This window comes from Aspergillus sydowii (genome assembly GCF_001890705.1).
Source record: "Aspergillus sydowii CBS 593.65 unplaced genomic scaffold ASPSYscaffold_12, whole genome shotgun sequence".
Lineage (NCBI taxonomy): Eukaryota > Fungi > Ascomycota > Eurotiomycetes > Eurotiales > Aspergillaceae > Aspergillus > Aspergillus sydowii.
This window is the reverse complement of record NW_024467870.1, coordinates 203,772-221,877: the sequence shown is the minus strand read 5'-3', so window position 1 is coordinate 221,877 and position 18,106 is coordinate 203,772. Positions and strand designations below refer to the sequence as shown.

Here is an 18,106-nt window from a genome sequence, read left to right as displayed (position 1 = left end):
AGACGTGTTATGATGATAAAGGCAAGCAAATCAGCGATTAGTCTTCATTGAAGATAGGCGAGGTGGTATACGGACAAATATGATTGGAATTCTTTGCATAGGGTAGTGACTTCTCTTTTGACCACAAGGCAGGAAAGCCTCGGTTCACCCGAGGGGGTTTCCGGAGATATCCCCCTGTTGTTTTCCGAAATATATTCTTCCAATTCAGCCTTTTCACTTGTGCGAAGACTGAGACCCTCCTTGTGGAGCTGCAAGTCTCCGAATCGATTTCCATACCTCTACATATTTAACCCGAATCTGGCCCCGAACATTATCATACCGGCCCGATTCACTCGGATCTGTCGGGCCCGTGAGATGAATGTTTCCAGGGCCCTGGAGAAGTCCAATTTTCGAAACCCGCTGTATGGGCGTCGCGTATAAATAGACAGATAAACTCAATAGAGATCAATTATTTCTTTCAAAAGGTCAGCTATTAGCCGTTCCAGATCTATCGAATCTTACCAAGCTTCCAGCTAACGCGCATTAACTGCATGCTTCTGCTCATCAATAGTTATGGAACAACCCCAAGCAGTTGCGAATGTGGGCCATTCCACTACCCACGAGGATTTAAACTTCGATTTGCCTGCAACAATCCAATTGAACGAAAATGACCGCATGCATCCTTACAATCTGGGCTTGGGAAGAAAATGGTTGGCGGTCGTCACTGTCTCCATGGGTTCGCTTTGCGTGTAAGTGTACATGTATTAACTGCAAATTTGATGAGTGATCTGAACATTCGTGTCAGCGCCTGCACTTCTTCCATATACTCAATGACTTACAACCAACTTCTGGAAGAGTTCAATTGCTCCCATGAAATTGCCATACTAGGCCTCTCGCTTTTTATCTGGGGAATGGGTAGGCCGTGGTTTGGTTTCCTTTTTTTGGCGGGGGGACTAAGTACCTGACTGTCAACGAATCTAGGGGTTGGACCATTGATATTGGCTCCTTTATCAGAGGTGAGACCTGAAGTATGAATGATTGCATGTAGAAGACTGACATATGAAGCAAGGTCTATGGCCGAAGAATCATCTACCTATGGTCACTCGCCTTTTTCTGCATCTGGCTTCTACCATGCGCAGTCGCAAAGAACATACAGACACTACTTGTTGGTCGGTTTTTCGATGGATTCGCAGGTAGCGCATTCCTGAGCGTTGCGGGAGGCACTGTTGGGGACTTATTTCCTCGTCATCGTTTGGCCTTTCCCATGATGGTTTATACTGCTAGTCCTTTCATTGGACCAGAGATTGGGCCTCTGTAAGTGAATAGGCATTTAACATCTTCCTGGCTATTATGCAAGCTTATTTGAAATTGAAGACTAGGGGGATTCATCAACCAACATACTCATTGGTATGTATCTCTCTATCATAAAGCTGAATAGATTTGGCTCAAAAGCATCTAACCAGGCTCCCTAAATAGGCAGTGGACCTTTTATATGTTGCTATGTTGGACTGCCGTTATGATTCTGTTGGTATACCTTTTTGTACCGGAAACCTATCAACCTGTGTAAGTTTATAAAAACTACAGCTCTCGTTGTGGTGAGCTGACGGACTTTTCACCAGACTTCTGAGGCGAAAAATACAGAAAATCACGAAACAGCCTACAGAAAAGTATTCGAATTCATTGAAAACAGATATTCTGCCTTCAATATATAAACCTATTCTCTTGCTTAGTCTGGAGCCTATGTGTCTATGTCTTTGCATATACTCAGCCGTACTGCTTGGAATCCTCTATCTTTTTTTTGCTGCCTTCCAGATTGTCTTTCAATCTGTATATGGATTCGAACTATGGCAGTGCGGGCTTTCATTCCTTGGCCTCCTAGTTGGAATGATTTTTGCTATACTGTCCGACCCTTACTGGACATCCAATTACCTTCAACTGGAAATGAATCATCGGGTCCTTCACGGAGAAGATTCGGGTTTCCTTCCAGAGTGGAGACTTCCACCAGGTATTGCCCTAAGCTGTTGAATTGGATTGACTAGTAGCTGATAATATCTCTCGATTCGGCAGCTATAGCGGGAGCGCCTTTAGTCACTATAGGTCTCTTCGTATTCGCTTGGTCAACCTATTCCAGTGTTCACTGGATTGTACCGATAACTGGAAGCGGTATTTTCGGGGCAGGGTAGCTATCCAAAACCGCGGAATACAGATTGGTCCTAACTCAAAAATTCTACTATATAGGACTGTTTTCGTTTACTCTGGAGTATTCACGTTTCTTGTTGATGCATACCCCACCTATTCTGCCAGTGCCCTAGCAGCGAACAGTTTCACTCGATCTACATTTGCAGGTATCTTTCCTCTATTTGGAACGCAAAGTGCGTAAAGCCTTTCAAGGATGCCAGAAGTGATGGACTTAATAACCATTTATGACTTAGTGTACAATACGTTGGGCATACACTGGGCTTCCTGTTTACTTGCATTTCTCACCTTAGTGATGTTGCCTTTTCCGTAAGTTCGCCTTAGTTGACTTGCACACCAAGCACCAAAACTAATATTATTCGTCAAATAAGATACATCTTTTACAGGCACGGTGCACGAATTCGAAAAAGCAGTCGGTTTGCTACTTGAAGAACAGAAGAAGTGGGTGGCTCCTTCAAAGGTTTGCTGGATATATTTGCCCCCTACATTTTATCGTTAGCATTGAAGTTTTCTTACAATTTCTATATAGACTTGAGATCTTATAGACACAATTTGGAACCAAAGTTCCTTGTGAGACGCGCGTCACCAAGTAGATATCTGACAAGCTGAATTCATAACAACCTATTCCGAAGTGCACATCGGGATCTCCACAGCAGAGACCATTCACCGGAGCTTTCAGATTCTGGCCCGTTGGAGGTCTGATTTCCTGCTTCCTACGCCAAGTTCCGCTTAGCCAGCAGCCAGCTAGCCCTAAGGCTCAGTGCATTTCCCCAAGCCCCCAAAATGAAATTGCTTTATTGAAATTTCTATAAGCCCTCTGTTTTGTCTTTCAAAGCAAGGTTTGCCAGTGGAACCTTTGCGTACTGAGCACTCGGGTCTAGAAAATCATTACCAATGTGCAGATGACGCTCTTCGACAAGGAAACGCCACGCAATCCCCATAGTAACTGCCAGAACCTAGGTACCAAGATTGAAATGAAACACTAATGGTGATTTGTCCGAGTTGTCGCGGGAAAATCGAGTCGTGCCGAACTCCAGGGTCGAATTGTAGGCGTCATAGGACAAAGATGTACGGAGGAATTGTTCGCCAGGTGCACTTTCGGATGTTCCAAACTACCCTTAATCCGAGGCTCTACAGTGTGAATAGTTGGGAAGGACCATCATAATCGGACGATGGGTTCTCAGGTTTTCACGAGCTCTTGCCGAATAAAGGGCCAATGTAGGTCATTGACGGCCTTGGTAGATATCGTGAACCAATTCGATCAAGCTGGCGCAAACTCGACTCCTGGAACAATAACTAATCACAAGATCACTCATCATTTACCCAGGTTACTCTTCACACCTCGGTCACCTCGGCCAATGCATCAATTCGGTACTGAATTAGTGGAGAGGGAGGACGACGTAATGGTTCGATTTAAGTAGCGACAATGACCTCGTCTCAAAGTTCTATAAACATCTCATTCTTCTCTGCGCAATACCCTTAACTTTCCCAGTTTCAATACTATTTCATTACCGTCACCATGGCCCAATATCAACCAATCATCACTGCGCCAGACGAGTACAAAACAGCGCATAAACGACGTATTATCTAGATCCGTCCATTCCTCCTCTTCTGGCTCAACTCTCTCTTCATCAATATAATCTTCCTTGCCGTCGGTATCTTCATCATACTGGCACCCGGGACTTCTTCTACAAGGTTATGTGGACGCTTGTGTTCTGCCCCCTACGGATGGGTGGAACCATGAGTAGTCTCATAAACTCCTTTATTGTCGACCACTGCTACGGAAACAAGGCTGCCCATTTCACTGGAATCTTGATGTTGTTGGTTCTCGGTTCATGTAATTACCTTTGCTACAACCTCAACAGGCACTTTGGATGGTTCGGGGCCTCTGACCATCCCATGTGGTTCCACTGGCGGTATCCAGCGCTTTGGGTGATCGGCTATGTGAATGGACTATTGTTGCTTACGGATAAGGGACAGGAGAGACTAGCCAGGATGAACCTATAGACGTCCCTACGCTGTGTCTCCTTAAAGCAAGTTGTAGACTTGCACACTGAAGATCTAGTTTCGGATCCTAAAAAGTTGGATGTAACTTTCGCAATTTTTGTGTGGCTAGAAATATTATCGACCGGGAAATATTGTTGAATACGAGAGTAGCGCGAACCCTGACTGCTGTTGGAATAAAAGGGGTTTAGGCCGCAATATCAAACTCCTCCACGACACTGTCCAAGAACATAATTTTGGGCGTCCTCGGTAGAATGTATGAACCCCGTATTGTTTAGATTTGCCTCGAGGCTCACATGAACCTTGCTTTTCCGTAACCAAATGATCAGTTATACCTCGGTAGCAGACCTGAATACTAATCAAGCCGTGCAGCATGTGTGTTCAATGCTCAAGCCGCAGCAAGTATTTAAAGAGTTTGTAATGGTTATCGTAATTTCTTCAAGGACTGATTGCAAACGGTCAAGAATGGAACATAAGTTGGGAATATGGGAAAGGATAGACATCTGGCTAGGCTGGGTCTCCGTTGGTAAGCCAACCCGTCAATGTTCTTCACTTCCTTGAGGCTTACTTGAATGATGGCATAAGGGGCAACAATAGTGTCTGCTGCTATATTAGGTCCCGTTCGTGGTCGTTCTGGGGCAGATAGCTACCACCACCACGTAATACAAGCCACAGTCAAAAAGGTAACATTTTCCTATGGAAAGCAAGACTTTGGATGAATCGAATGCTTATCATTATCTGCAGCTTACTAGTAGATTCAGCCCGCTACAGCTCCAGTTCGTACATAATCTAATTTTCAAGGGCTGTGGCGACGCTGACGAGGGGAAATAGATATATTTTCAAGTCTTACGACCAGCTCTATCTGGAGTATTGTGAGAATACTGGAGTCAAACCTAACCTCGTCTCGAATGAGCGCGGCTTGAAAGGCTTCTGGATTGGTTCACCAACTGCAAAATACGTTGTGATCAACTTTCACGGTAAGCACTCAAGTGGAGCCCCAGACAAGGGTGCTAAGGGCAGTGTGACACAGGTGGAGGATTTGCCATGGATGCAACTGAACCGTATCTCGAGTTTTGGCCTAGCGTGGCAAGGGCACTTTCCGACGAGAATATCAGTACCGGCTGGTTCAATGTGGCCTACACCTTGACACCACACGCTACATATCCAACGCAATTTTGCGAGGCAGTAGAAGCCCTACGGTATGTCGTTGAAGACCTTGGACGAAGCCCCTCGGAGATTATCCTTGTTGGAGATTCTGCAGGAGCAAATATGTGTCTTGCACTTCTGTCCCACCTGTCCCATCCATCTGAAGACGCGCCAGCCTTGAAAATCAGTGCTCCACTCAAAGCCGTCGTTCTTCTGTCGCCTTGGCTTTCCTTCCGCCAGGACTGGCCTAGCATGAAGCTCAACGAGCATAGAGACATTGACGACCAGAAAGTCCTGGAACGGTGGAAACAGGAATATTTGCATGGGAGATCCACGAACTATTATGTTGAAGCACTCGAAGCGCCCCAAACCTGGTGGCAGGACGCCCAGGTGCAGCACACTCTCGTTCTTGCGGGGGGAGCTGAGATGCTTCTGGACTCTATTGAGGCGTGGTCCAAGAAATTCAGCGTATGTAATTTGAGATCTAACTTTGATGCAACTTACTGGCAGCGCTAATGACCTGCAGAAGATGAAATCCGAAACAACTTTGATTGTCGGTCGCAATGAGTGTCACATTGCGCCGCTTATTTGGCCTTTGTTTGCCGACAAGCATGAAACAGAACAGGGTCTCGCTTTGAAGGCCTGGCTTATTGACAGGTTACGTATGTAGGCATGCATGTTCATTTTCTCCAGATGGCGGAAATTACGGGCAGTCCATATCAGCTGTAACATTTGCCTCTTGCGGCGACACGTTCAGCTCTGGGTTCTATGTACATGACCATACGGATAGTTCTGTCGCCTTCTACTTAGACTGTAAATTGTTGGCATATGCCTTTGGTGATACCATTTCCGGCTGTAAATTTTGTGAAGGTGACGGGACAGATCGGCACCTAAAAGCCTTGTTGAAAGAGTAACAAAGTACAGGAGGTTAGGGTTTGGGAAAAGGCCGGGAAAAGTCTGAGGTAGGCAGGGCATTTGTGCATGGCACTGTAGAAAAAAATAAAATAACAGTTATCTCTTGCGCTTTCAGCACTCAATCATAATCTCGTTTATTGGAGGCTATTAAATTTGCAGCGGCTCATTGGTGTTCTCGTGAAGTGCATGTCGCAGAGTGTTTATAAGAAGCTCCCCCACTTCAACCTGCGCTGTCAGCGTCAAGTTCTTCAAGACCTGTGTATAGTACGGCACTTCGACGCCGTCGTAAATAACTGAGTTTCCAACGGTCGTGAGATTCAAGTACCCATTCCTCAAATACTGATCCTGTGAGCTGAACACCAGATCAAGATTTTGGATTAACTTCCGAATAACTAAAATCCCATGTATCGGTCTAGAGTTGTTGCCGGGCCTGAGTACGAGGTTGTCCATAGTAGCGTTGCCGATCAGGAGGTCGCCACTTTTCAGGTCGAATAGTGTGGTCCCCTAGATATATTGGACGGCGTTAAACCAAAACTATGGGCCCATAGATATTATACATACAACTTCTAATGTCATCACCGACGGGTTTGGTAGTGCCACGTTGGCAATCAGGTTGGTGCCATCTGCAAGAGCTGGGAGTACTAGTGTAGAGTTATTGATAGCAAATCCATTGAATTTGTCCAGTGCTAGGTTGAATGCATTAGCTAACTTGTTTTACTCAGATAGGATACCTAGGATCTCTTATGCATACCATTCTGCTTGATATCTTTATCAATCACAATAGGTGCCTTGAGCTTTCCTATGAGTGAATGGATCGCTCCTTTCACAGACAGCACTGTATTGGCCTCGGAAATAGCGCCATGCAGATAATAGACCCATGGCCGAATGTTGAGTTCTGTAAGCTGGTCGCTAATTCCTATTGCTGCACTGCCCTTGACATCGGTTTGTGGGAGAGAAACCTTGGCCCATGTATTGTTTCCAGGCATATCACGATTAAATATACTCAGCGAAAACGGCTCAATCGTAACTGGAATCGCTATAGGAAGTTTCAGGGTAGACTTGAGGCTAAGCCTAATGGAACTTGGGCGTGGCTGCATCACTTTCGCCTCAGTGAGCTCAAGTGAAGAACTGTTGACAATGGTCTGAGCAATCGAAGGAATGCAAATGATAAAGCTAACAATTACATTAGCATTGCAGTGCATCAATCCGGGGGGGTGGTGGCATACAAGACAGGTAAAAAGATGGCCAGTGATATAATACACCAGAACAAATAGCAACACCAGAAACGTCTCCAATTTTGTTGCAGCTTCTGGAAGAGTGTTTGCTGAACCTTTTCTAAAGGAATTGTTCTGGTACTTTGATTCAAAGCCGTCGAATCTGGATTATTGGCAGAGCTTGCTGGCGTCGATGGCAGAGGGCCTCGATGAATTCCCAAGGTATAATTGGCTACCTTGGAGCTGAAATCCCAGTGTTCACGCATCATAAACAACGTGTACAAGAAAGAAAAAAATAAAACTCACTCAAAAAATGTATTTCTCCCCAATTCAGTAACAGTTAAGATTTCCTAGAGACTGGCTCTCTCGTGCAATGCAATTGACTATAAAATCAAATTATCAAGCATCCGAGGTTAAATCTAGTCTGTTGATCAGGAACTCATCCCGTGTCCCTGTACTTGTCGGTCCGAATCTTAAACCAAGGTTATTGCTTGGACACAACCTTTGTTTTACACGCGGTCTCGGGTCAAGTTTCCTGTTCTGTGCACAGGTGCTTTCGTACGCGGGCTTTCGGTGGGAAACCATGGCCCCAGGATTCCCTTCTTGCATCATCAAGACAAACCGGCAATGCGGACTTGTGTTTGTTTTAGCTCCGTTGAAATTCATCTACATCGCAACGATCTTCCTGGGGTGAGGTGAGGCACTGTGGGGGCGGAGGGCAGGGGAGCCCTAACCGTAGCTCTCCATATATTTCCTACGCCGCCGACGCTCGTCAGTTCGGACGGGACGCGAATTACGGGTGTTTTCAAGACATTTCTTTCTTTGCATCTTTAAACCCAGATAATTACTGAATTAGAAGTATTTACGTACTAAAAAATGCTACCTTACTATTGAGCGAAGACCAAGTTCGAGGAATATAATGTCTTGACGGGCCGTGAAATATTGCAACGGGAAATAAAACGAATGTATTCAAGCATTTATCCCCAAAACATCTGATAGTAGATTTGAACAGCAACACTCTCTTACTCTGCCACCGGGAACTGTCTTAGTAGGAACAAGCCACACAGTGAAAGGAACATGCGAGGCCAACTGCTTCAATGCTCCAATCTCCACTAGGAAGAAGCCTCCTACAGTGTTTTCGCGAACCAATCCCTGGCATGCACAGCCGCAATGTTGGTATCTGCGCGATCAGAGTACAAGCTCATGTGACTGACGCCAGGCAATATCTCGACTTTCTTTGTTGGAGATGGAATCTGGTGAAAGGCTTGTACTTCCAAGTCCCATGCCGTAATATTATCCCCTTCCGCGACGATCATCATAACACTAGTGTTGATGACACGGGGAAGGAAAGGTGCAACCGAGTAGTTCAACAGCAATTCTGCGGATTCTATGGTGCTCCAATGCTCGTGTAGCGGGGCCTCGCTGCTCTTAACTTGTGTGAAGACCTCGTTCACACGGGGGAAGGGCCACACAGAAAGCTCATCATATGGAGTGCGAGAGGCCATAGCGATTGTGCCTTCCTTGCCCGCTACACGGACTCTTCGGTCCTTAAGGATAGCTTCTTCGAGGTCAGCGAAACGACGTTCGCCATGTGCACGACGCAGATTGGTGTAGCCGTCGACAACAGGCACAATGCTGACAATAGACTTGATGCGCGGGTCAATAGCAGCCAGGATCAGAACATGGCCACCACTGTAAGAGATTCCCAGGCAGCCTAGACGTGATGCATCAACGTCGTCTCGGCTCTCAGCGTAAGTCAATGCGTTGCGATAATCCGAAATCTGCTGCCAGGGATCCAGATGCTGGCGGCGCGGGCCTGAGCTCTCACCGAACCCGACATAATCGAAGGCAAGAACTTGCACTGTTCCCTCATTGACAATACTTGCGACGTGCGGAAGGACTATTTCTTTTGTATAGCACCATCCGCCAGCGCAGATCACCGTCGGCAACCTATCCTGGGCATGATCGGGACGGAAGAGGACACCGGCAATGGTTTCTCCATCGCTGGGAAAGTTAACGTTCAATTGCATCGTGTATAAAAGCTTGGGAATGGAAGTGGCCAATGACTTGGGCTGAGAGGTAGAAGAAGATATTCACTTTCTATTGAGAGTGCTGTACATACTTCCTCCTCTTTAATATCATGGTTTCTCTTTTGCTGTGGTCGGTTTAGGTTTGTTTGGAAAGGAGGGGGGGGTCTTATTCGGCCCAGTTTGGCCTGATTCGGTCCGGTTCGGAAGTGAAGCTCAAGAGGTCAGAAAGTCGGACAACTTGCTACACGAGCCTGGGTGTAAAACGTGAAAGTACAGGCAGCCGCTCATCTGTGGAACCAGCATTCTACGACACCAGGGCCTCTGATTAGACACGTTGCGCGCTGTGATGATGGGTACATGCTGGACTTTGATATCACATTACATCACCCCAGGATTTAGGTTCAGTTCTACTTTCTACGCTCTATGCAAGTCCAGGAATAAGGCTTAGTTCAGGAAATATTCTCCAAGTATAAGATGGCTCATTATTTTTCCATACAGTATCTGCGAGCAGCAAGCAACTAGCCAAATGCCTGCCAGCCTTGTTGGAAAAGAGAGACGGGCTCTAGCCCAGAAAAAAGCTCAACCCCAGATTCCGCGAAAGACAAGCCGTACCAGTCATTGTTAGATGGTAGATGGATCTGGCTGATTAACGGGTCGTTTGTTCCTATCTCACTTGTTGCCTCAAACTCACTGTCGTTGGTATTAGCGAGATGGGAGCTGTGCTGGGCTTCTAAATCGTCTTCTACGGCCTCCCCATCCACCAAGGCCTGTAGTTGTTTATTCGAGATATCTGTGGTCTGATTATATGTTGCGGGTTTCTCGAAATGTTCGGAGTAATTGGGTTGTGCGGGTAGATGGTCTGAAATCGCATTAGGTTATCTATAGTTATTCTTCTGATCCAAGAGTGCATAGAATCGACGTACTCTTCCAGATATCTGCTGGCCTAGGTTGTCTTAAGTGCTTCGAAAGGTCTGTTTGCAAAGCTGCATGCAGAATTTCCCACTGTATATTGTCAAACGATGATGTCGCATACACGCGGGAAAGGAAAAGACAAAAAGAGTATCACCTACTGGACGTTGTAAAGCCTTCCAATAGACTCGAAGATAATCCAATAGATCCAAGATTGATTTCGCAGCAGTTAACCTGCAGCCCACCTCAGCCGCTTCCGCGTGAAATGCATTCGTTTCTCTGTCTGGGCACGGAATTTCCATGGCAAGAAGGACAATGCCCACAACAAAAGCACCATAACCAACAAGAGGGGGTAGAAACGAGACATGACATTGACCACTGAAATAGGGTTCTAATAGACGTCGAAATAGGTCTGCATGTTTTGCAACCGTTGCTGCGCTTTTTTTCTGCCTAACAGGGTCTATATTCCAGTCACTCGGGATATTCGAAAACACAGGTGCAACCATCGAATTTACGCTGATTTGGCACTGATGATAAAGAGAATCGTGTACGAGGAGTATAAGCCTATTGCTGTCATGACAAGTTTCCCTAAGGGGCCCGGCAGCGTCAAACAGTGAGGCTGCCAAATGGGATAGTCTCTCCCCCACGTCGAAATTTTTAGCAATAGGAGAAACAGTATTATCTTTGCATAAAAGCTGAATTTTTGCCCTGAAACATCATTGTTAAATGATCGCCTCGCATTTAACTCAGGTGGAACACATGCACTTACCACACACCCACCATTTTCATTAAGAGCGCTGCAGCCCCAGAAGAAGTATGGATTCTTCTTCTAGGTGCCAGAACGCTGGAATGCCAGTCCCCATCCATTCTCTCGCCAAGAGTTACCCTGCACCCTGATGACATATTGTGAATAAGGCCTGGAAGCGGCACCATGGCCACTTCCTGCCAGGACTCTTTGATGTACGGCTCTGGCTCCATGACAGTGCATGTAGATGTCCAGCAAGCCCAAAAGCATCGACGGCCAAGCTCAGACTCGAGAGATGTATCAGAATCATTTATCCTATTCGGGAGCTTCTTACTATAGCCAAGGAGGTGGCAGGCACGGTAGGCCAATGCTGGAGACTCGTTAAAAACAACATTCCTAGGTACCCATCCTTATGTGAGTCATGATCGGCCATAGACACAGGAACTTACCAAGACATAGATTGCCTCGGTGCGGCTGACCAATACCAAACCAATAGAGTTGAAGGCACTCCAGCGTTTGAATTATCATGAGGGATGGACTGTCCACGACCAAAGTTGTGGCCTCTTTTAATGCCGTTTTTGCCCACGGGAGGCCGGAAGAGTGGTATATGTTGAGAATCTTTAATTCCGCATATCCATCCTTTTCGTTGTCTGAAACGCTCGGCTGAAGAAACCTTAGCACAGCATGTTAGCGGAATTGTCTAGTAGAAAGCGGCGGTGACATGAGTTGCGCCATACAGGGTTGCCAACGCAAATAAAGCTCTAACAAGAGCGCCATGGAGTTCCCCTTCAATATACTGTTGCAAGAGAACAGGTCTATAAAACAGTAAAGATGCGTTATATACGCGTGTAAAGTATAATTCCAGTAAGGAAAGACCAAGCGCAGTTGGTGGTAACGGTGGCTGGTCTGACATACTTGGCGGTTCTGTCGCAATTGAGCTCATCGTGCGTAGCTGATTTGGGTAAGACTATGCGCAGCCAGTCAGTCATCAATCTAAGAATCCTTCTGACAGCGCGGGATCCGTGCAGGAGTGCGTACTTCGGACAATACGGAACCTTCTGTGGGTAGCGCTGCAGATGCACCATCCACTTCAGGGCCGCTATAATGGTGTGCATTTCTTCCAATAATGTCATTAGAGCCAATGAGACTCGTCATCGGACGTCGCGAGATAGCACTGAGCCTCTGTGCCTCAATGGTCGACGTCTGTTGCGACAACGGCTCGTTGTAAGGTTGCTGAATGGCAGTTAGACGGGGGCGAGTCTGTCCCCGACTACGTTCAGCTGTCTTATTCAGAAGGCGGGGGCCACGGTGCGTCCGTGGTCCCCGGCGATTTGGAGGAATTGGGTAAGAGCATATCCCGTTGAGTCGCTCGCACCGAGCACATGCGGGACGTTCGCGGCTACACTTAAGCTGGGAGTAACGCATTTTCAGCAAAGGTGGTATATACACGCTAGAGCCATGTAGCTACCTTCTGCTCTCGACACCGCAAACATGCAGTCACAGATTTATCGTCTCTGCCTCGACACCCAAAACCGTTCATGGTCTGTCGTTGCGTGAACAGATCGCATGGATTCGGTATTATTCTGTCACACGGAGTTGGGCGGAATTGCTGACTCTCTTCACTGCGTATTTCACCGTTATATACCGATGACTTCATTTCCTGATGCGAATATTAGCAACCAAACTGATAACATCAAGCATCATTATCATGGCTGATAGACTCTCCAAATGAGATTCAGCCTGCGTTGTTTTTTGTTGCTCACCATATCCGATAATCAAGAAATTTCACTTCAAATTGATTCGAAGTGCGTTAGACATGCTGCAACAGCACACTCTGAAAAATGACAGCTTAGAGATGGCACCAGGCCCCAATCATTCCCCGGAGTCATGCGCGGGCTCGAAGCGACGTGTTTCTCTTACTGTTGAACCATGCCCCAGACTGCGAATAATCAAGTTGATACTACTGTATTTGACTGTTACCGAGGTTTTCGGCCCATTGGATTACAGAGTACTTTAGACGACCACAGTTCGCCTGGAACGTTGACGTCAATACGCGTCCGCATTCGGGCCGAACCAGGGCTATATATGGATTCTGAGTCGGGCCGACTACCTTGGCATTGGGATCTACTCCGTATGCCTCAAGAGGTAGATAGTTAATGCAACGAAGGCCTGGTCGACTCGACATAACCCACCTTATCAGTGCTGTAAATAACTCTCATTGCTGCATGCAGGTTCTTGCAATTTTCATTGGCCTGCCCCGGATAATGCACATTCTGAGACCAAAGGATCTGCTTTGCCACCCATGGTGCTTGTCTCCTACACCAATGTATTGAGAATAATATTGAAACACCGCTACGAGTAAAGATGCAATAAGAGTCCACACGTCGCTCACGCAGGAGCGTTTCGGCCTTGATCAAACCATAGAACTCACTGTGCTTTCCTATAACGCTTTCGCAAGTTCTTTGTCAAATGGAATTTCTTCGTAGTACTCTGCTCTTCAAAACGAAAGCTAGTTCAACGATCACAAAAGGGGATAGCATGCTTGGAACTCGGCTAGTGTCGTGGCTACTAGCTGGCCTACCCAGATTATACACGGCCTGGGACCCAGGGCTCTATTTTGCCAATTCTCATGCTAGCCTCTACATTATGCCAACTCTTGCATTGGTATAACCCCCCCCCCCTCCCTTTTTTTTTGGCAAATTAAAATTATCCCCTATTGTCTGTGTCGAATATATTCTTGTTGGCCTTGCAATGGTTTGTATTACCTTGTCAACCCACTGCAATATCTCGTGGACTTGATATCATCACATTCAATCCCCTGGTTCAACTATAATATGGCTATCGTAATGTACAACAACGCTAGCTAGCAGTACTAATAATCTAATCACGATTAAACTAGTAATTCAGTTCTCGAGTCGCCACTGGGGTTCATATACTTGACTGGCGATGACATGCTGGCCTCCGCCGTCCAAGAACTCGTGGCAGAATCGCTCAGCAGGACTATTCCCCCCCACTGGAACCCTCACAAATCGCAGGGATGCAGCCGCCCGTATCCGGTTATCCAACGAGATCAGTTCATTGACAAGGGCTTCGCAAACACGCTGCCCCAGCTCTTCAGTAGCCGCATATTGGTTTCGCAACTGGTCGAAGCGGTTCATACAGTCACCGACGAAATTCGAGTCCGAGTAGATCCGCACATCTGCTCTGATCCCCGGTTGTAACCCGGCCATCCGCTCTAGGGCGTAAATTAGTGCAGACACCAACGACGCGAGCTCGGCGCGTTCCCTTGAGTGTGGATAATCTGTGCTTATCGGCCATGTGCGTTCGGCGATGGATCTGTTTGGGTAGACGTGGACTATCGAAGCAGCGGCGATTGCGTTTTCAGTGCCGGCGTATCGACACCTGCCGCAGGCGAAGATGCGCATCCTGTAGACCATCTTGCTGGAGCGAGGAGTGGGTGTAGAGAGTCAGGCAGCGGGCGTTTGAGATATTTAAAGACTGAATGGTATAACTATTTGGTGTAAAGACTGCTGATTAACGATGGATATGTCTGAATTGAGAGACATCCAGGGTTCCTGTCTGTCAGACTATTTATCTCTTGTGCCGGCCAGTCGTGACTTCCATGCCACAGAATGGCACTCAATAGGCAGTCGCCAGTCTACCATGGGTACGTGTCTCTCTCAGTCACCGCAATCTATTAGTTGAAATCTAGCTGGCTGAACTGCGTAGTAACCTAGGTGGGCTGATCTTATATTATAAGTACTGTTACTATAGAGTTCTACCTTCCTATCTTTACTATTTAGATATTAAATTAAAGAGCTTATGGCATATCTTAGAAGCCCTTGAATTCTCTCCTTAATAAGTACACATATAGTCCATATTATAGTTGAACCAGGCGATTGAAAGTGATGAAATCAAGTCCATGAGACACTAATTGCACGCTGCCAGCCCTAGTCAAGCCGGCGTCCATAAGCAAGCCAGCTGGCTAAAACTGCATAGTGACCTGGGTGGGCTGATATCATATCAAGAGCACCGACGTTTTAGAGTTCCAGCTTCCCGTTGCCAAATCAAAGAGCTCATGGCACACCTCAGAAGCCCTCGCATTCTCCCCTCGATAAGCGCACATATACTCCACTGTCCCCGACTGACACAGCTCCGCGTGTGCGGCCTCTGCCCGCTCCAAAAGGTCCTTATTCCCAAGTCCACGGCCCCACGAGTCCTTCACGTCAGGACGGTCCCACAGCTCAAGCCAGTGCTTGATCAACTGAACCGCATCCATCGAATCCGTGTGGATATAGAGCCGCAGCAACGCCGTCCCCGGCGCCGCGCTCGGCGCCAGCTCGTCGCGCCTCTTCACTGCGTTCTCAAGCGCAAGCACGATCGCGGCCAACTTCGCTCGCATTTCTGTTGGATGTGCCTCCGGGTGTTGAAGCACGCCCCGGACTTCGAACGATTCGCCGACCGTGTTGTCGCGCACTGCCGCTGCGACTCCGATCGTGACCGGGCCGTCGCTTCGACATTGGCCGTCGGTATAGTAATGCACGTAGTGCAGTGGACTGCCGGAGGGGCCTCTGAAGAAGCCCGGGGGGTAGGCCTGTAGTCCAGACGTGGGGTGCTGCTGCCCCATTCTGGTGTAATCCTGAGCCATGCTGGGGAGTTTTTGTGCCATGCTAGGGTGCTGGTGAGCCATGCCGTATTGTTGGTGAGCCATGCTAGTGTCTTCTTGTGCCATGCTGGGGTGCTGCTGGGCCATGCTGGGGTGCTGCTGAGACATGCTGTGGTGCGGCTGAGCCACGCCGGGGTGCTGCGGTGCCATGCCGTATTGTTGGTGATCCATGCTGGTATATTCCTGGGCCATGCTGGGATGCTGCTGTGCCATGTTGGGGTGTTGATGAGGCGACCTCGCGTCTTCCTGGGCCATGCTGGAATTTTGCCGAGGCGCGCTGGAGTGTCGCTGAAGCACTCTAGGCATTCTAAGTTCGAAAATCCGGTCCTTTTGCGAAGACATGATTGCGTGGTGGATAATGACTGGTTCACGTTGGTGGGTTGGTATCAGGCAGGGGCGTAGAGGTGACCGTTGAGTAGACGGTGGTTTCGTTCGTCAAAATAAATATTGCGACAGTTCGTTTCTGAGACAGTAAACGAGTCTGTAGGAGTGTTTCTATGTGCTCGCTATGTGGTTCTTGCTGGTGCGGGATATTCAAGATAGTCACTAACGCAGTGATGGAGAGAAAAACAAGAAGTGAATGAGGCTTCTTTAGATATTCCAGAACACCATATTTATGTCTGAAAAGAGGTAAGCTCAGTCTAAGCGAGCTGGCATGTCCTACATTGATGAAAGAAGGTGCCCCTCTAGCAAACAGAGGCTCTCGTACCTTGACATCATATCAACTGATTCACAGCGTACCAGATCGCAATATCTCTACGCATCACCCAAAGCCGCAAATCTCCTCGCAACACCCTCTCGACACTCCCTCACAATGTCCCCAGCATTCTTAACCCCATGAATCAACCCAACCGCCGCCCCCGCATAAGTAGCAAGCCTCCCCTCAACCCCCCAGCCCTCATCCCCCTTCGTCAACGCCTCATCATGCAACCGCTTCAACTCCTCAAACGGTTTCCCTTCCTGTTCCTCCACAAACGACCGGTTGATGATCGTCCGCGGACTATACTCCTCGGCCCACCCATACGTCCCTCGCAGGTGGTTATACAGCAGCGTCCGCGTCGTACTCGTCGCACCGTCCCTAGCACGCACAATCTCGTTCCGATACCCATCGCTAATGCGCGCCTCCGTGCTCGCCAGGAACCGCGTCCCCATAACGACCCCATCTGCCCCGAGCGCAATAGCACCGAGAGCTCCACGGTCATCCGCAATTCCCCCGGCCGCAAAGAGCGGTATCCTTCCACCAGCAGCACCACCACCACCAGCAGCAGAAGAAGAAGAAGAAAGAACATCCTCCACCTCCGGAAACAACGCCATCAGTCCCATCCCATCCTTCGCCCGTCCATGCCCGCCAGACTCAGAGCCCTGAACCACAATAACATCAACTGGCCGCTCAGAGCAACCTTCCGCAACCAGACTCTCGGCCTCCCGCACCGTCCCGATCTGGACCCAGATCTGCGTCTCGGGGGAAACGGCCCTGATGCGACGCGACCAGGTGTTTATACCTGTTTGGCCGTTGGATGGGGCGTATAGCCACACAGCACAAGGTTTATACTGTTCCACCGCGGAGACGGCGGTGTCGATGTCGTCGCTCCACAGCTGGAAGCCGACGCCGATGGGGAGGGTAGTTACTTTGTTTCCCACCGGAGGCGGTGGTTGCAGGTTCCTGAGTAACTGGGTGGATTTCTCGAGGTCGCTGAGTGTATCCTGAGTTTTGACCCTAGGGCCGAGAAAGCCTAGGCCGCCGGCGTGGGAGACGGAGACGGCGAGTTCGGGGCCCGAGAAGACGCGCATTGGGGCGCTGACGATGAGGGGTGCTTTTGCCCAGGGATACCTCTGGGCGAGGGGTTTGGATAGCTGGGTGATTGGCATTTTGATGTCAGTATCCGTATACTGGTGAGTTAATTTGTAGAGAGTAGAATAATGATTGCTGTATGAGTGAGTCAAGGGAGTGATGTGACGCGGTGATGCGGTGATGCGTTCATGTGAAGAGGGGCCTGCGGATATTGCGGGAACTGCGGTATCTGGACACCATCGTGGAAGCCTGCAACTGCTGTAGAACTGGCTATGTAGAGATACTCTAGATTACTCTGTAAGTCTGCAGTCACTCGGTATAGAAATGAGATATCATAGCAAGTGGGGTGATGCACTGCGCATTGCCGGATCTATCCGCATGACCCAGTACACTGTCGACTGCAGGATATGTATCCAAGTAGGAATATTTATATTCACACTGGGTTACTTAAAGCAGTGGTTTATTCCAGCACAAGCTAGTCAGTATGGATGGTTGTTCGTGGTACATCTA

The 18,106-nt window shown here is 48.1% G+C and overlaps 8 protein-coding genes across 8 annotated transcripts; 2 read left to right on the top strand and 6 right to left on the bottom strand.

Moving 5' to 3' along the window:
- Nucleotides 1-552: 552 nt before the first annotated feature.
- ASPSYDRAFT_159031 (MFS transporter) lies at nt 553-2,604 on the top strand (the record flags this gene model as incomplete). The annotated part of the gene is made up of 11 exons (XM_040842787.1): nt 553-728; nt 785-894; nt 961-1,007; nt 1,049-1,293; nt 1,354-1,390; nt 1,460-1,542; nt 1,599-1,984; nt 2,047-2,158; nt 2,218-2,351; nt 2,412-2,484; nt 2,547-2,604. 11 exons carry the CDS (start codon nt 553-555, stop codon nt 2,602-2,604), a joined length of 1,461 nt encoding a protein of 486 aa, XP_040698786.1.
- A 2,040-nt stretch (nt 2,605-4,644) lies between these two features.
- ASPSYDRAFT_1160139 (putative epsilon-lactone hydrolase) lies at nt 4,645-6,032 on the top strand (the record flags this gene model as incomplete). The annotated part of the gene is made up of 6 exons (XM_040840073.1): nt 4,645-4,717; nt 4,777-4,862; nt 4,924-4,955; nt 5,011-5,156; nt 5,210-5,793; nt 5,852-6,032. The coding sequence occupies 6 exons, from the start codon at nt 4,645-4,647 to the stop codon at nt 5,993-5,995; spliced, it is 1,065 nt and encodes a 354-aa protein (XP_040698785.1). The 3' UTR covers nt 5,996-6,032.
- Nucleotides 6,033-6,387: 355 nt separating this feature from the next.
- On the bottom strand, nt 6,388-7,720 carry ASPSYDRAFT_34796 (DUF3712 domain-containing protein; the record flags this gene model as incomplete). The annotated part of the gene is made up of 4 exons (XM_040845282.1): nt 6,388-6,744; nt 6,802-6,926; nt 6,992-7,413; nt 7,467-7,720. The coding sequence occupies 4 exons, from the start codon at nt 7,718-7,720 to the stop codon at nt 6,388-6,390; spliced, it is 1,158 nt and encodes a 385-aa protein (XP_040698784.1).
- An 861-nt stretch (nt 7,721-8,581) lies between these two features.
- Nucleotides 8,582-9,484, bottom strand: ASPSYDRAFT_158944 (alpha/beta hydrolase; the record flags this gene model as incomplete). The annotated part of the gene is made up of 1 exon (XM_040842774.1): nt 8,582-9,484. The coding sequence occupies one exon, from the start codon at nt 9,482-9,484 to the stop codon at nt 8,582-8,584; it is 903 nt and encodes a 300-aa protein (XP_040698783.1).
- Nucleotides 9,485-10,002: 518 nt separating this feature from the next.
- On the bottom strand, nt 10,003-12,678 carry ASPSYDRAFT_158802 (uncharacterized protein; the record flags this gene model as incomplete). Its single annotated transcript, XM_040842760.1, has 8 exons — nt 10,003-10,343; nt 10,408-10,486; nt 10,555-11,101; nt 11,163-11,508; nt 11,588-11,811; nt 11,876-12,105; nt 12,177-12,548; nt 12,607-12,678. 8 exons carry the CDS (start codon nt 12,676-12,678, stop codon nt 10,003-10,005), a joined length of 2,211 nt encoding a protein of 736 aa, XP_040698782.1.
- A 1,249-nt stretch (nt 12,679-13,927) lies between these two features.
- On the bottom strand, nt 13,928-14,675 carry ASPSYDRAFT_49130 (uncharacterized protein). The gene has a single exon (XM_040847783.1). The coding sequence runs from the start codon at nt 14,573-14,575 to the stop codon at nt 14,042-14,044; it is 534 nt and encodes a 177-aa protein (XP_040698781.1). The 5' UTR covers nt 14,576-14,675; the 3' UTR covers nt 13,928-14,041.
- A 410-nt stretch (nt 14,676-15,085) lies between these two features.
- On the bottom strand, nt 15,086-16,012 carry ASPSYDRAFT_49129 (uncharacterized protein). Its single transcript, XM_040847782.1, has one exon. The coding sequence runs from the start codon at nt 15,994-15,996 to the stop codon at nt 15,157-15,159; it is 840 nt and encodes a 279-aa protein (XP_040698780.1). The 5' UTR covers nt 15,997-16,012; the 3' UTR covers nt 15,086-15,156.
- Nucleotides 16,013-16,560: 548 nt separating this feature from the next.
- ASPSYDRAFT_159474 (nitronate monooxygenase) lies at nt 16,561-17,673 on the bottom strand (the record flags this gene model as incomplete). Its single annotated transcript, XM_040842830.1, has 1 exon — nt 16,561-17,673. The coding sequence occupies one exon, from the start codon at nt 17,671-17,673 to the stop codon at nt 16,561-16,563; it is 1,113 nt and encodes a 370-aa protein (XP_040698779.1).
- Nucleotides 17,674-18,106: the final 433 nt, after the last annotated feature.

What these genes read in the sequence shown, in the direction of transcription:
- ASPSYDRAFT_49130 (XM_040847783.1), bottom strand. Translation starts at nt 14,575, where the DNA reads ATGGTCTACAGGATGCGCATCTTCGCCTGCGGCAGGTGTCGATACGCC.
- ASPSYDRAFT_49129 (XM_040847782.1), bottom strand. Translation starts at nt 15,996, where the DNA reads ATGGCCCAGGAATATACCAGCATGGATCACCAACAATACGGCATGGCA.